This window comes from Heloderma suspectum, chromosome 10 (genome assembly GCF_057233095.1).
Source record: "Heloderma suspectum isolate Gila_16-S chromosome 10, 16-S_ref, whole genome shotgun sequence".
NCBI classification, from domain to species: Eukaryota; Metazoa; Chordata; class Lepidosauria; order Squamata; family Helodermatidae; genus Heloderma; species Heloderma suspectum.
The window spans coordinates 12,060,029-12,073,857 of record NC_139467.1 but is presented as its reverse complement, the minus strand read 5'-3'; the positions used below and the strand labels follow the sequence as shown (position 1 = coordinate 12,073,857).

The following is a 13,829-nucleotide window of genomic DNA, read 5'->3' as shown; positions in this document are numbered from 1 at the left end:
AATTTCCCACAATGCCTCAGAGTAGCATTGGGCATTCCAGGGCACTGTGGAAAATTAAAATGGCAGCTCCCAGATGCATTTGTAGTGCCACTTCTGCCATGACGACCAAGGAACCCTTAGGGGATCCATCAAAGGACACTGTGCCCAGGCCCCCTCAAACCTGAAAACCAGCCCTGCCAGGAAGGAATTCCCTGCATATGAATAGCCAATCATCCATCCAACTCCACTTGCTCCAACAGTAACTGGGGACACAATGCAGCCAAGGTTAAGAGCTTTGAAGTCCTCCTGATGACTACAATAAGAGAATTAAGCCCATTTTCTCAGATGTGTAGGATATGGGCAGCCCCAACACAATATTTCTGAGACTAAATGCAGACCCCCTTGGCTTCAACATCAGCCAGGTTTTTCCACCTACCCCACCCCTTTTGCTTTGTTTACCATTCTAGCCTGATGAAGAGTTCTGGTGAACTTGAAAGCGTACGCTCTATGTTGTGACTTTTTTTAGTCGGCCTAATAAAGGTATTGCTCTAATATGTATTTTGGATATCTTTGAAATATTTTTAATATATACACAGGTGTGCATGCATCTCTCTCTCTCTCTCTCTCTCTCAAAAAAAAAAGAGAGAGGAAATGCCAGTCTATAGCTCATAAGCCATAAAACTTCAGTCGAAGTCTCCAAGGTTCCAAGGTTTATGATTCCAGTTCACAACTTAATTATATTAAACTGAAGGAGTGTTGCAAACTTGGAAACAGAGAACTCTACATACATAATTGTATATACAGCTCCCGTTTGTTCATAAACAAAGCTAACTTCTGACATCCCTTTCTGGCTCTTATATAATTTGTCAATTTTGCCATTTCATCATAGATCCACATTTTAATAATCCATTCCTTTCTGTTGTTTTCTAAAATTTGTCACATAATAGCCAAGCAGTTACCATAATACATTGCTGTCACAACACCATATTTTTGTGCTTCCCTCATCATCGGCCACATAGCTCCACCTTGTTTGGGCTTACCATCCAACCGCACGGCTTTCATGGGTGTACTACCTGTTCTCTCACTATTGGTCACGTTCAGTTGATCTGTGCATAATACTGGCGATTAGGTGCCAGCTGAATGTATTTAAAGCAAGTATGCAGAACCTCTTTCAGTCCCAGGGCCAAATTCCATTTCAGAGAAGCTCTCGTGGGCCACATTCCAGTGGTGGGCGGAGCCGAAGGAAAAAAGCAGCAGAGCCAAAATACCAAAAATGCCAACCTCTTACTGCCAGTAGCTAAGCCTTAGGAGAGGCAGTTCAGCCTTTCAGAATTGGGCAGGGGGAGACTGTGGACTATACAGAAGCCATAAAACTACCAAATGATAGGCAGTTAGGGGGAGGGGGGCTGGGGGAGGGGGTGTGGCCATCTGGGGAATCTGGAGAGCTGGATTGGGACCCCAGCCAGGCCAGATTTGGCCTACAGGCCTGAGCTTCAACACCCCTGAATTAAAGAGTTCAGCACCACCTGCCTTTTTTGTATGCAGAAGCTCCCAGGTACAAACCAATAGCCTCTCCAGTTAAAATTTATTTATTTATTTACAATATTTGTATACCTCTCCATACCTAGAGCAGATTTCAGAGTGGTGAACACAAGAGATAAAACAGTAAAAGGATAAAAAGATTAAAAGACCAGATTAAAATTATGCTATTTTAAAAAAACAGAATACCAATAAAAACCGCGACTAGTCAGTTAAGGAATGCCTCCTGGAACGGTGCTGTTTTCAGGAGGCGCCAGAAACAGCACAATGTTGGTGCCTGCCTGACCTCCAGGGGCAGGGAGTTCCAAAGATAGGGGGCTGCCACACTGAAGGTTCTTTTCTGGGTGGACTCTAGTCAGGCCATAGGTCCATGTGGAACCACCAGGAGCATGTCCTCTGATGACCTCCGTGACCGGTTGGTAAGGGAGAAGACACTCTCTCAGGTATCCGGGTCCCAACTTGTTTAGGGCTTTGTTTTGTTGTTGTTTATTCGGTCAGTCGCTTCCAACTCTTCGTGACTTCATGGACCAGCCCACGCCAGAGCTACCTGTTGGCTGTCGCCACCCCCAGCTCCCCCAAGGTCGAGTCCGTCACCTCCAGAATATCATCCATCCATCTTGCCCTTGGTCGGCCCCTCTTCCTTTTGCCTTCCACTTTCCCTAGCATCAGCATCTTCTCCAGGGTATCCCATCTTCTCATTATGTGGCCAAAGTACTTCAGTTTTGCCTTTAATATCCTTCCCTCAAGTGAGCAGTCTGGCTTGATTTCCTGGAGTATGGACTGGTTTGATCTTCTTGCAGTCCAAGGCACTCTCAGAATTTTCCTCCAGCACTACAGTTCAAAAGCATCTATCTTCCTTCGCTCAGCCTTCCTTATGGTCCAGCTCTCGCAGCCATAGGTTACTACGGGGAAGACCTTTGCTTTCACTATGCGGACCTTTGTTGTCAGTGTGATGTTTCTGCTCTTAACTATTTTATCAAGATTTGTCATTGCTCTCCTCCCAAGAAGTAAGTCCTAAAGCCTTAAACCTGGCCCGGTAGCAAATAGGTCCCAGGTAGCAGGGGAAGGAAGAAAATTCTGCCAGAGACCTAGGAGACGTACTGCCACCAGTCAGAGCAGACACAGTACTGGTCTAGACGGGACAACAGTCTGATTCAGTACAAGGCAGCTTCATATATTCTTATGTTTGGAACTGGAATTTGTTATTTTCCTGGTTCTTGTCCATCTGACCATGTCCAGGTATTGGGGGGAGGGGGAGATATTGAATGACCATAGATGTATAAAAATATACAACATCCAAGGGAGGTGTACATTTGTGGTTGTATACAAATATATTTTGCAGTTAACATTCCCAAAGCTCATTGTTGAGGCCTGGCACAAAATGCTGTGGGGGCTGCTCCTTCTCTTTGCTGGCTCACGTCCTATAAAAGAAGCGGTACCTGTTTTCCACTGCCAAATGTTAGAAGGGGTGGAAAAGGCCAGATAAATACAGACTTTCATGCCTTAACTTACAAACACACACACACACACACACACACACTTGCAAAAAGAATTTGTTAGGCCAGAGTCAGTCAGTCTGAGGCAGGTTTCATTTCCCATAGTGTACGCACATAATTATTTAGGCTCACTGTCACTTCTGGCTAAACAGGTTCTGCAGATTTTTGGAGCAATACAAAATCCCTCCAAACCTGTTTGCTCAGAGGCAAAAACTACGCACCAGAAGCGGCAGTGATCCCTCTTTCAAACTGCCTTTAGTTCTAAGGAAAAAATGGTCATCTGCCTCCCAATTTACATTTGATGATGACCATGATGGTCATGATTATTTTTATCCAGCCTTTCAATCCCAAAGGGCCCCCAAGGAGAATTACATTCACTTCAATTACATATAATTACACAAGAGTTGCTTCTGCTCTCTCTGTGACACCTACCATTGCTTTGGGGTAGCAAATTTTCCCCTGCCCTCTTCCCAAACCCAGTTCCAATTAGGTTGTTGAAGTTGTTCCTAGCAACTTCTGCCCCAGTACCCGCCTTTGTCTGATGTCACTTGGGTGGTCCATTGTCTTGCTGTGTTTACTCCTCCCCACCCCGCACCCCGCCTTCCCAAGGTGGAGCAGCTTAGCCTCAGGTGAGTAGAGTCTGTTTACTACCACCCTATTCTAAATTTCTTTGCAGTGTTCTCTCTCTCTCTCTCTCTCAATCCCTCTCACACACACACCCTTATTTTTTAGTGAAATGATCTGTCACAACCCATCTGAAATGAATTCAATCCACACCTTGATGTGGAAGACACGTAAAACTCAAGAGCCAAAAGGAAGCTGTTTTTTGTTTTTTGTTTAAATGAGCTTGGATCTAGAATATTGAAACTGGCTGCCTAAGTGCCAAACCTACCTGCCCACCTGCCAGCCAGAGTTGTCCAATGCAGAGGTAAAGCTGGTCTCTGATGGGAGAAGCATCTCTGATTATGGGAATTAATGGCAGACCACATTTGAGACTGGGGTTTGGTTCTCCATTCTGCACTCAAAATGTCTCTCTGATAAATCCAGTTCCTGGATTTAATTCATATCGAAAAAGTCTGAATTATTACAACCAGTTGCTATTCAGGTTTTATATTGTCCAAAATGGGGATATCGGTCATTATGTCTTGGTTTGTCCCAACAGTTTTAGCTATGACCTGAAATCTGCATGACACCTAGTGGCCTCTAATCCATGGGTGGGCAACTTGTAGGCAAACCCTCTGGAGGGCTACAACTGCCATCGTCCCTAGTCAGCATAGCCAATGGTAAGGGATTATGGGAGTTCTAGGCCAAAACATCTGGAGGATCACAAGTCATCCACAGCTGGTCTAATCCATTTAAGTCTGCAAGTCTTCCTCCATCTTAAGACTCTGGCCATGCAGACTTCATGACTTTTGCATCAAGTCAGCCTTTTCTTCTTTCCTCTCACTGCCACCACCACCCCTCCGAAATTTTGTAACGTCTTGTTTGGAGCTCTCAAAAGTTTTCCCACAATTCTGCGCAATTTTTACCACCCCCTCCAGGGACGAAGGAGCCTTGTAGAAACATTGGGCTGAGGGTGGGGGGGTTACATGACACTTAAAAACAGCCTTTCAGTCTTACTCACTGTATTTGTGTGCACATATGAATGCTGCTCCGGCAAACAGAAAATTTTTAAAAAGACATTTTAAAATCAAATTTCCATTGTAGCCAATGCAGCAGCAGGTCAGCAGTAATGGACTGGATGAGGGCAAACAAATTGAAGCTTAATCCAGACAAGACAGAGGTGCTCTTGGTCAGTCGAAAGTTAGATTCAGAATAGGGATACAGCTTGTGCTGGATGAGGTTACACTCCCTCTGAAGACACAGGTTCACAGCTTCGGTGTACTTCTGGATTCAGCCCTGAGCCTGGATGCCCAGGTTTCAGCGGTGGCCAGGAGTGCATTTGCACAGTTAAAGCTAGTGCACCAGCTGCACCCGTTCCTTGAGACGTCTGGCTTGGCCACAGTGACGCATGCCTTAGTTACATCCCGTTTGGATTACTGCAACGCGCTCTACGTGGGGCTGCCTCAGAAGAGTGTTCGGAAACTTCAGCTGGTTCAAAGAGCTGCTGCCAGACTGCTGACTGGGGCTGGTTACGAGGAGCATACAACTCCCTTGTTAGAACAGCTTCACTGGCTCCCAGTCTGTTTCCGGGCACAATTCAAAGTGCTGGTTATGTCCTATAAAGCCCTATACGGCTCGGGTCCAGGTTATCTGAAAGACTGTATTCTCCCCTATGAGCCTACTCGTGCCCTGAGATCTTCAGGGGAAGCCCTTCTCGCCATCCCGCCATCATCACAGGCACGCCTGGTGGGAACATGGGAGAGGGCCTTCTCAGTGGCTGCCCCAAGGCTCTGGAACTCCCTTCCCAGGGAGGCGAGAGTGGCACCCTCCTTGATATGCTTTCGTACGCATGTAAAAACTTTTTTTGTTCCAGTAGGCCTTTGGGGATAACTAGTCTGGACCTCTGAAAATATGATGGATGGATGCTATTTTTCTTATTGTCTTTTAATGTTTTGATATTTTTACAATGTTAATAATGATGATTTAATTATATTTTTAACTTTTGTACACTTGTATTTATATTTCTATTTATAGGTTTTTATTGTATAAGTTTTAATGTTGTAAAGCCGCCTTGAGTCCCAGTATTGGGAAAAAGGCGGGATATAAATATGATGATGATGCAGGAGTTGCATCTGTATTGCAGATGTAAGGAATGACAAAAATCTGTTTCAACTTCATGTGTGAAACCAGCCTTCGTAGAATGGCCATGAACTTTATCTGAGGGCTTTTCCGGCCAACCTCAGTTATTTCCAGGCTATCCATGCCAGCCACAAGGCAAGAGCTGTCACCATTGTCAGCATCTCTGGGCCAGAAGGAATCCCCGCTCTGTTGCAGAGGGATGTTTTGCAGCACTTTGCATAGGAATCCGGCCTCATCAGATTGAAACCTAGACCTTGGTAGCTGTTGCACAAGCTGTCTGTGGCACAGCCCTTTTGTATGGTCATAGGCACTTCTCTGTTTTCTGGAAAAGGGTAAAGAGAGACAAGTTTGTGCACAGTCTTAAAAAAAAAACAAAAAAACACCTGCATTGCATTCTACATATGGGACACAGGGGGGCACAACAACTAAGCAATTTCCTTTGAGACAAAATGAACTGGTGAAATCTATATATTTCACAGAAGCCTAACTGAGATTAGGGTGACAGAATGAAGAAGACATCAGAGTTCCTATCCCAGTTAATATAGTGCTTTCAAAAACTTCAGATACTAAAGGCACAATTTTGAATCCAAAAAGGTGGACTTTCAGTATGTATAAGAATGTGTCCTGAATTCTGTCCTGAAAGGTACCCCACTCCAAGGGTTTCTGCAGGAGGCAGAAGCCTAGAACGGCAACTCACACAAAGATGCAATGGTCACACTCCCCTGGGAGCAGGTCACTTTGCTGCATCTCTCCATCAGGAGTGATTTCATACGTGATCAGTGGACCGGCAGGATTCCTTCCTCCTCACAATGGCTGATTGGCAGCGACCACAGCCAGAGCAGTGAATCATCCAAAGATGCCACATCTCCCACCCTCCTTTTTGTGTGTGGGGAGTACCTAGACTCATAGGAGCCTTTTATTCTTTAATTAATCATAGAACAGTAGGGTTGGAAGGGGCCTACAAGACCATCGAGTCCACCCCCCTGCTCAATGCAGGAATCCAAGTCAGAGCATCCCCGACAGATGGCTGTCCAGCTTCATCTTGAATCCCTCCAGTGTGGGAGAGCCCACCACCTCCCTAGGTCATTGGTCCCAATGTTGTATTGCTCTAACAGTCAGGAAGTTCCTCCTGATGTTCAGCCAGAATCTGGCTTCCTGTAACTTGAGCCCCATTATTCCATGTCCTCCATTCTGGGATGATGGAGAAGAGATCCTGGCCTTCCTGTCTGTGACAACCTTTCAAGTACTTGAAGAGCACTATCATATTTCCCCTCAGTCTTCTCTTCTCAAGGCTGAAAATGCCAGTTCTTTCAGTCTCTCTTCATAGGGCTGTGTTTCCAGTCCCCTGATCATCTTCATTGCCCTCCTCTGAACCCTCTCCAGTTTGTCTGCATCCTTCTTAAAGTGTGGTGCCCAGAACTGGACAGAGTACTCCAGATGAGGCCTAACCAGTTCTGAGTAGAGGGGGACTAGTACTTCCCAGGATTTGGAAGCTGTGCTTCTATTAATGCAGCCCAAAATAGCATTTGCTTTTTTTGCAGCCACATCACATTGTTGGCTCATATTCAGCTTGCGATCTTCAACAGTTCCAAGATCCTTCTCACTTGTAGTGTTGTTGAGCCAAGTATCCCCCATCTTGTAACTGTGCATTTGGTTTCTTTTTCCTAGGTGCAAAGCTTGGCATCTATCCCTGTTAAATGTCATTCTGTTGTTTTCTGCCCAGCACTCCAGTCTAGTTATGCTCATCCCAGTTCTCTAAGCAGTGAGGAATTCTGGGGGAGCAGGGAGCATGTTCGGGTCCCTTTGGGAGGAGGTCACTGGAGGCTTATCAGTGTTTTGTAATATTTGTGTTTATTTACAAATATATGGATTGTGCACAGGTGGAAGCCCATCACTTAAACACTCCAACAGACAGCCAAAATGCACTGGTCCCACATGAGATCCCTAAGGAGAACAGCCAACCCCCTAAGATGCTTCCTAAACCCAAAACTCAGCTCTCTGGTCTGTTCTCAGTCTGCAATATTGGCAGTCTATTTTTCCACACATCCCCACTAGCAAAGGAGTGGGGGCAGGAAAGCTCCCCCACAATGGCTCACAGCCTCCCCGAACTGAGACCCATCAGCCAATTCCCCTAACAAAAGAAAGGTACAGTGGTAACTTTGCCCATGACTATTAAGGCAGCCTTCAGTTCCATTAACCCTTTCCTATCCTACCCACCAATCTCATAACCTCATGCAGACGTCTTCAACCTTGTCTCCTCCAGACATGTTGGACGATAACCCCCATCATTCCCAGCCACCATGGCCATTGGGAGTTGTAGTCCAACATATCAAGAAGGCACCAGGCTGGGAAAGGCTGAGATAATGTATTTCACAAGGCACTCAAGCAGTTCTCTAATAGCACAGTTGTATGCCCCAGGATATCTTTGGGGGCTGATGTACATGTGGAAGGGAGAATTGCAGCAGGTGCAGTCAAATCCCCACTTCTGTGCAACTCTTTGAGACGCAGGAGCTTTGCCATCTTTTACATCCGCTCAGGCCAAACCACATATCCTCCTCAGCCACCACCAATCCCCACTTACCCTGGTTTATGACATGCGCATAAACATGCACACACCGATCCATGACTCCCGTGCAGTTCAAAAGCTGCAGTCTGTCGCGGGCGCACTCCCCATGCCCTGAATCCCGGCATGTATAACATCGCAATCCGTTGCGCTGACCGGAAGGCATGTCTGCGGTGTGCAAAAGAAAGACGCTCTAGCGGGGATTATTATTTCTTGCAGCTATGGCTGGGGAAATGGGAGCTAGGGGGCATTTGGTAGAGGAGCCTCCCCCAACCTGGCGCCTTCCAGATGTGTTGGATTGCAACTCCCATGGGGAAGAGGGAGGTAGAGTGAGGCAGCTGTCTCGGGCAACTGACTTGGGGAGTAATAAAAGGGTAGCAAATAGTCGACGAGCGAATAGTCAGAAGCACAGTGGTGTGTGGCATGTGCCCCTGTTCAGAGCTTCTCTCAAAATATGTTATTAGTATGTAGGCAACCCTAGGCTACCTATTTAACCCTATTTAACCTAGGCTACCTGTTTAACTCAACATTTTTAGATCCCTCAGACAACAAGAGACCATCTTAGAGGAAGATTAAATTCTTCATTCTAAGCCCAATCTACACGGCCAATTTAGCATAGAGCAACAGCACTTCAGGGTTGTTCACGACAGACAACATTGCTGTCAATCCGCAGCAACCCCGCAGCTTCCCTCTGGAAAAGGCATATTTTTGGAAAGTCCTTTTACTTAATCTTTTTCTTTAAATGCGGCTCCCCTGCAGTTCCGCTGCAGTGTGCCCAGTCCCCCTGCATTAAATCCTGGGCGTGCCTATTTCTGTGACCTGGCAATGACCTGGTCAAGAACAGGGGCCACCCACCCCCTTTTTCCCCATCCCCTTTTTCCCCATTTGCAGTAAGGCTGCTTTCCCATTCACAATATCTAGCCAATTTGGAGCCTGTATTTCCCATTCAGAAAATCGCAATAGAGCTATTTCAGGCATTCAGAACAGCGCACTAGGTGCTTCTCCCATTCACTGAATTTAAGCTAACCGGCCTGTGGAGCATGAGTTTTTGAGCCCCTCTGAGAGAGTGGCGAGAATGAACTGGGCAAGAGGGGTTTGGCCAATCTAGGTGCAGAAGGGCATTTGGCAATTTCCTTCAAGAAAGAATGAGGATGTGAAAGACAAAGGCAGTGGGTGGGAATGTTGTTTCCTGGCTCTGGAGGAATATAGGGTTGAGGGAGGGTACAAGACACACACCCTTCATGGATCACTGCCTTGTTGTGGCGAAGGGGCTTGCGTAACTCAGAGAAGCCATAAGCTATGCTGTGCAGGACCACCCAAGACGGACAGGTCATGGCAGAGAGTTCTGACAAAATGTGGTCCACTGGAGAAGGAAATGGCAACCCACTCCAGTATTCTTGCCAAGAAAACCCCATGGAACGTATCACAAGGCTAAAAGATATGATGCCGGAAGATGAGCCCCTCAGGTCGGAAGGTGTCCAATATATTACTGGGGAAGAGCAGTGGGTATTTCCAAGTAGCGCCAGAAAGAGTGAAGCGGCTGGGCCAAAGCCGAAAGGACACTCAGCTGTGGATGTGTCTGGTGGTGAAAAGGAAATCTGATGCTGAAAAGAGCAATATTGTTTAGGAACCTGGAACATAAGATCAATGAATCAAGGTAAGCTGGAGGTGGTCAAACATGAGATGGCAAGATTGAACATCAACATCTTGGGAATCAGCCAACTAAAATGGACAAGCATGGGCCAATTTAATTCAGGTGACCATTATATCTACTACTGTGGGCAAGAATCCCTTAGAAGAAATGGAATAGCACTCATAGTCAACAAAAGGGTGGGAAAAGCAGTACTGGGGTACAATCTCAAAAATAATAGAATGATCTCAGTACGAATCCAAGGCAAACCATTCCACATCACAGTAATTCAAGTCTATGCCCCAACCACTGAGGCCGAAGATGCAGAGGTTGATCGGTTCTATGAAGACCTACAACACCTTCTAGAACTAACACCAAAAAAAGATGTTCTTTTCATCATAGGGGATTGGAATGCTAAAGTAGAAAGTCAAGAAATAACCCGGATAACAGGCAAGCATGGCCTTGGTGTACAAAAGGAAGCAGGACAAAGGCTAATAGAGTTTTGCCAAGAGAACACGCTGATCATAGCAAACACTCTTTTCCAACAGCACAAGAGGCGACTCTACATATGGACATCACCAGATGATCAATATCGAAATCAGATTGATTATGTCCTTTGCAGCCAAAGATGGAGAAGCTCTATACAGTCAGTAAAAACAAGGCCTGGAGGTGACTGTGGCTCAGATCATGAGCTTCTTATTGCAAAATTTCAGCTTAAATTGAAGAACGTAGGGAAAACCACTAAACCATTCAGGTATGACCTCAATCATATCCCTTATGAATATACAGTGGAGGTGACGAATAGATTTAAGGGATTAGACCTAATAGACAGAGTGCCTGAGGAACTATGGATGGAGGTCCGTAACATTGTTCAGGAGGCAGCAACTCAATCCATCCCAAAGAAAAAGAAATGCAAGAAAGCAAAGTGGCTGTCTGATGAGGCTTTACAGGTAGCTGAGGAAAGAGGGGAAGCGAAAAGCAAGGAAGAAAGGGGAAGATATACCCAACTGAATGCAGATTTCCAGAGAATAGCAAGGAGAGACAAGAAGGCCTTCTTAAATGAACAATGCAAAGAAATGGAGGAAAACAACAGAATGGGAAAGGCCAGAGATCTCTTCAAGAAAATCAGAGATCTCAAGGGAACGTTTTGTGCAAAGATGGACATGATAAAGGACAAAGAAGGCAGGGTCCTAACAGAAGCAGATGAGATTAAGAAGAGGTGGAAAGAATACACAGAAGAACTATACAGGAAAGATCTGAATGTCCCTGATAGCCATGATAGTGCGCTTACTGAACCTGAGCCGGACATCCTAGAGACTGAAGTCAAGTGGGCCTTAGGAAGCATTACTAACAACAAAGCTAGCGGAGATGACAGTATTCCAGCTGAGCTGCCAACAAATTTGGAACACTCAACAGTGGCCACAAGACTGGAAATGGTCGGTTTACATTCCAATTCCAAAGAAGGGCAACGCCAAAGAGTGTTCACACTACCACACAATTGCGCTCATTTCACATGCCAGCAAGGTTATGCTCAAAATCCTACAAGCTAGGCTTCAGCAGTATGTGAACCAAGAATTACCGGAAGTACAAGCTGGGTTTCGAAGAGGCAGAGGAAATTGAGATCAAATCGCCACCATTCGCTGGATCATGGAGAAAGCAAGAGAATTCCAGAAAAGCGTCTATTTCTGCTTCATTGACTACACTAAAGCCTTTGATTATGTGGATCACAACAAACTCTGGCAAATTCTTAAAGTAATGGGAGTACCAGACCACCTTACCTGTCTCCTGAGAAACCTGTACGAGGGTCAAGGAGCAACAGTAAGAACCAGACATGGAACAACCGATTGGTTCAAAATTGGGAAAGGAGTACGACAAGGCTGTATATTGTCACCCTGCTTATTTAACTTATATGCAGAGTACATCATGAGAAACGCCGAGTTGGATGAATCACAGGTCGGAATTAAGATTGCCGGGAGAATTATCAACAACCTCAGATACGCAGACGATACCACCCTAATGGCAGAAAGCGAAGAGGATCTAAAGAGCCTCTTGTTGAGGGTGAAAGTGGAGAGTGCAAAAGCTGGTTTGAAACGCAACATTAAGAAAACTAAGATCATGGCATCTGGCCCCATCACTTCCTGGCATATAGAAAGGGAAGAAATGGAAGCAGTGACAGATATTATTTTCTTGGGCTCCAAAATCACCGCAGACGGTGACTGTAGCCATGAAATTAAAAGATGCTTGCTCCTTGGGAGGAAAGCTATGGCAAACCGAGACAGCATAGTAAGAAGCACAGACATCACCTTGCCGACAAAGGTCCGTCTAATCAAAGCTATGGTTTTCCCAGTAGTAATGTGTGGCTGTGAGAGCTGGACTATAAGGAAGGCTGAGTGCCGAAGAATCGATGCTTTCAAACTGTGGTGCTGGAGAAGACTCTTACGAGTCCCCTAGACTGCAAGGAGGTCAAATCAGTCAATCCTGAAGGAAATCAACCCCGAGTGCTCATTGGAAGGACAGATACTGAAACTGGACCTCAAATATTTTGGCCACCTAATGCGAAGAGAAAAGTCACTGGAAAAGACCCTGATGGTGGGAAAGACTGAAGACAAAAGGAGAAGGGGACAGCAGAGGATGAGATGGCTAGATAGCATCACCGATGCAATGAATATGGACTTGAGCACACTCCGGGAGAGAGCGGAGGACAGGTAGGCCTGGCGTGCTATGGTCCATGGGGTCACGAAGAGTCGTACACGACTTAACGACTGAACAACCACAACAAGACACACAGCAGAGTAAGGTGATAATGAAGTGGTAGAGTCCTGAGGCAATAGAATGGCTGTACCACTTTGGAACTCAAAGCCCCAACTTTTTTTAATATGTGAAAAAGAAATGTTTGTTTAAAAATAAAACATCCATGCACAATAGGGAGAGGGTTGGGCAGAAGCATTTCTCCCTGGTTGTGCATTTTTCTATATGCATGGAGTTTGTTCATGTGAGAGAGCATTCATAAGGGATATCCCCCCCATCTCCAGCCGCCCCCATGCTGCTGCAGCCATAGACTGAGACTGAGTCACAGGAGTGATGGCCTTCTTCTTCTGAAGGGGTTTAGGCTGGGTTCTATACTGTATTGTACTTGAGCGGTTAACTGCATGACAGTGTTATACTACCATTTAACGCATCGTGCTGTTTAGTTTTTGCTTTCCTCTTGCAAGCCACCTTGAACAGGAATAGGCACAGCTACTCTGATGCAGTGCCTGTTCACTGCAATGGGGCTTAGGTTGGGGAAAATCCCCCATGGATTGTGTCATAAATGGTTATTCTGTGGCAAAGGAGTGGGATCCCCAAGAGAGGATCCCACACTCTGGCCAAGATCTGGCAGAACACTATTATTGTAATTACCTGTAAAGCTCCTGTTGTTGCAGTTGGACTGACCACAGACTTTTTGATCAAAGTAGGCGAAATCTTTGCCAATCTGATATGCCACTAGTGCATCCTTAAAAGATCTATTTCCACATCCTTTTATGATGGGTTCCAGTTCTTCACCTGGAGAAGGTAACCATGAGGTGATATCCAATCAACTGGCTCATTTTCTCATGTTCTATTCTAAGAAGGACAGCCAGAAAGGTTGTGTGCAGTCCTCCCCCAATTCACAGAATCATAGAATAGTAGGGTTGGAAGGGGCCTACAAGGCCATCGAGTCCAACCCCCTGCTCAGTGCAGGAATCCAAGTCAGATCATCCCTGACAGATGGCTGTCCAGCCTCATCTTGAATGCCTTCAGTATGGGAGAGCCCACCACCTCCCTAGGTAATTGGTTCTATTGTCGTATCACTCTAACAGTCAGGAAGTTTTCCCTGATGTTCAGCCGGAATCTGGCTTCC

At 45.8% G+C, this 13,829-nt stretch overlaps 1 protein-coding gene across 1 annotated transcript in view; it reads right to left on the bottom strand.

Annotated features, from left to right (window-relative positions):
* Window positions 1-5,563: 5,563 nt before the first annotated feature.
* LOC146337706 (urokinase plasminogen activator surface receptor-like) overlaps window positions 5,564-13,829 on the bottom strand; it is a 19,961-nt gene continuing 11,695 nt past the window's right edge. Inside the window, exons 6-8 of the mRNA XM_084816302.1 lie at window positions 13,349-13,492; window positions 8,338-8,487; window positions 5,564-6,078 (exon numbers count right to left, since the gene is read on the bottom strand). Of these exons, the coding sequence (XP_084672428.1) occupies window positions 5,861-6,078; window positions 8,338-8,487; window positions 13,349-13,492 (512 nt within the window). The 3' untranslated portion in view covers window positions 5,564-5,860. The remainder of the gene's footprint in view (window positions 6,079-8,337; window positions 8,488-13,348; window positions 13,493-13,829) is intronic.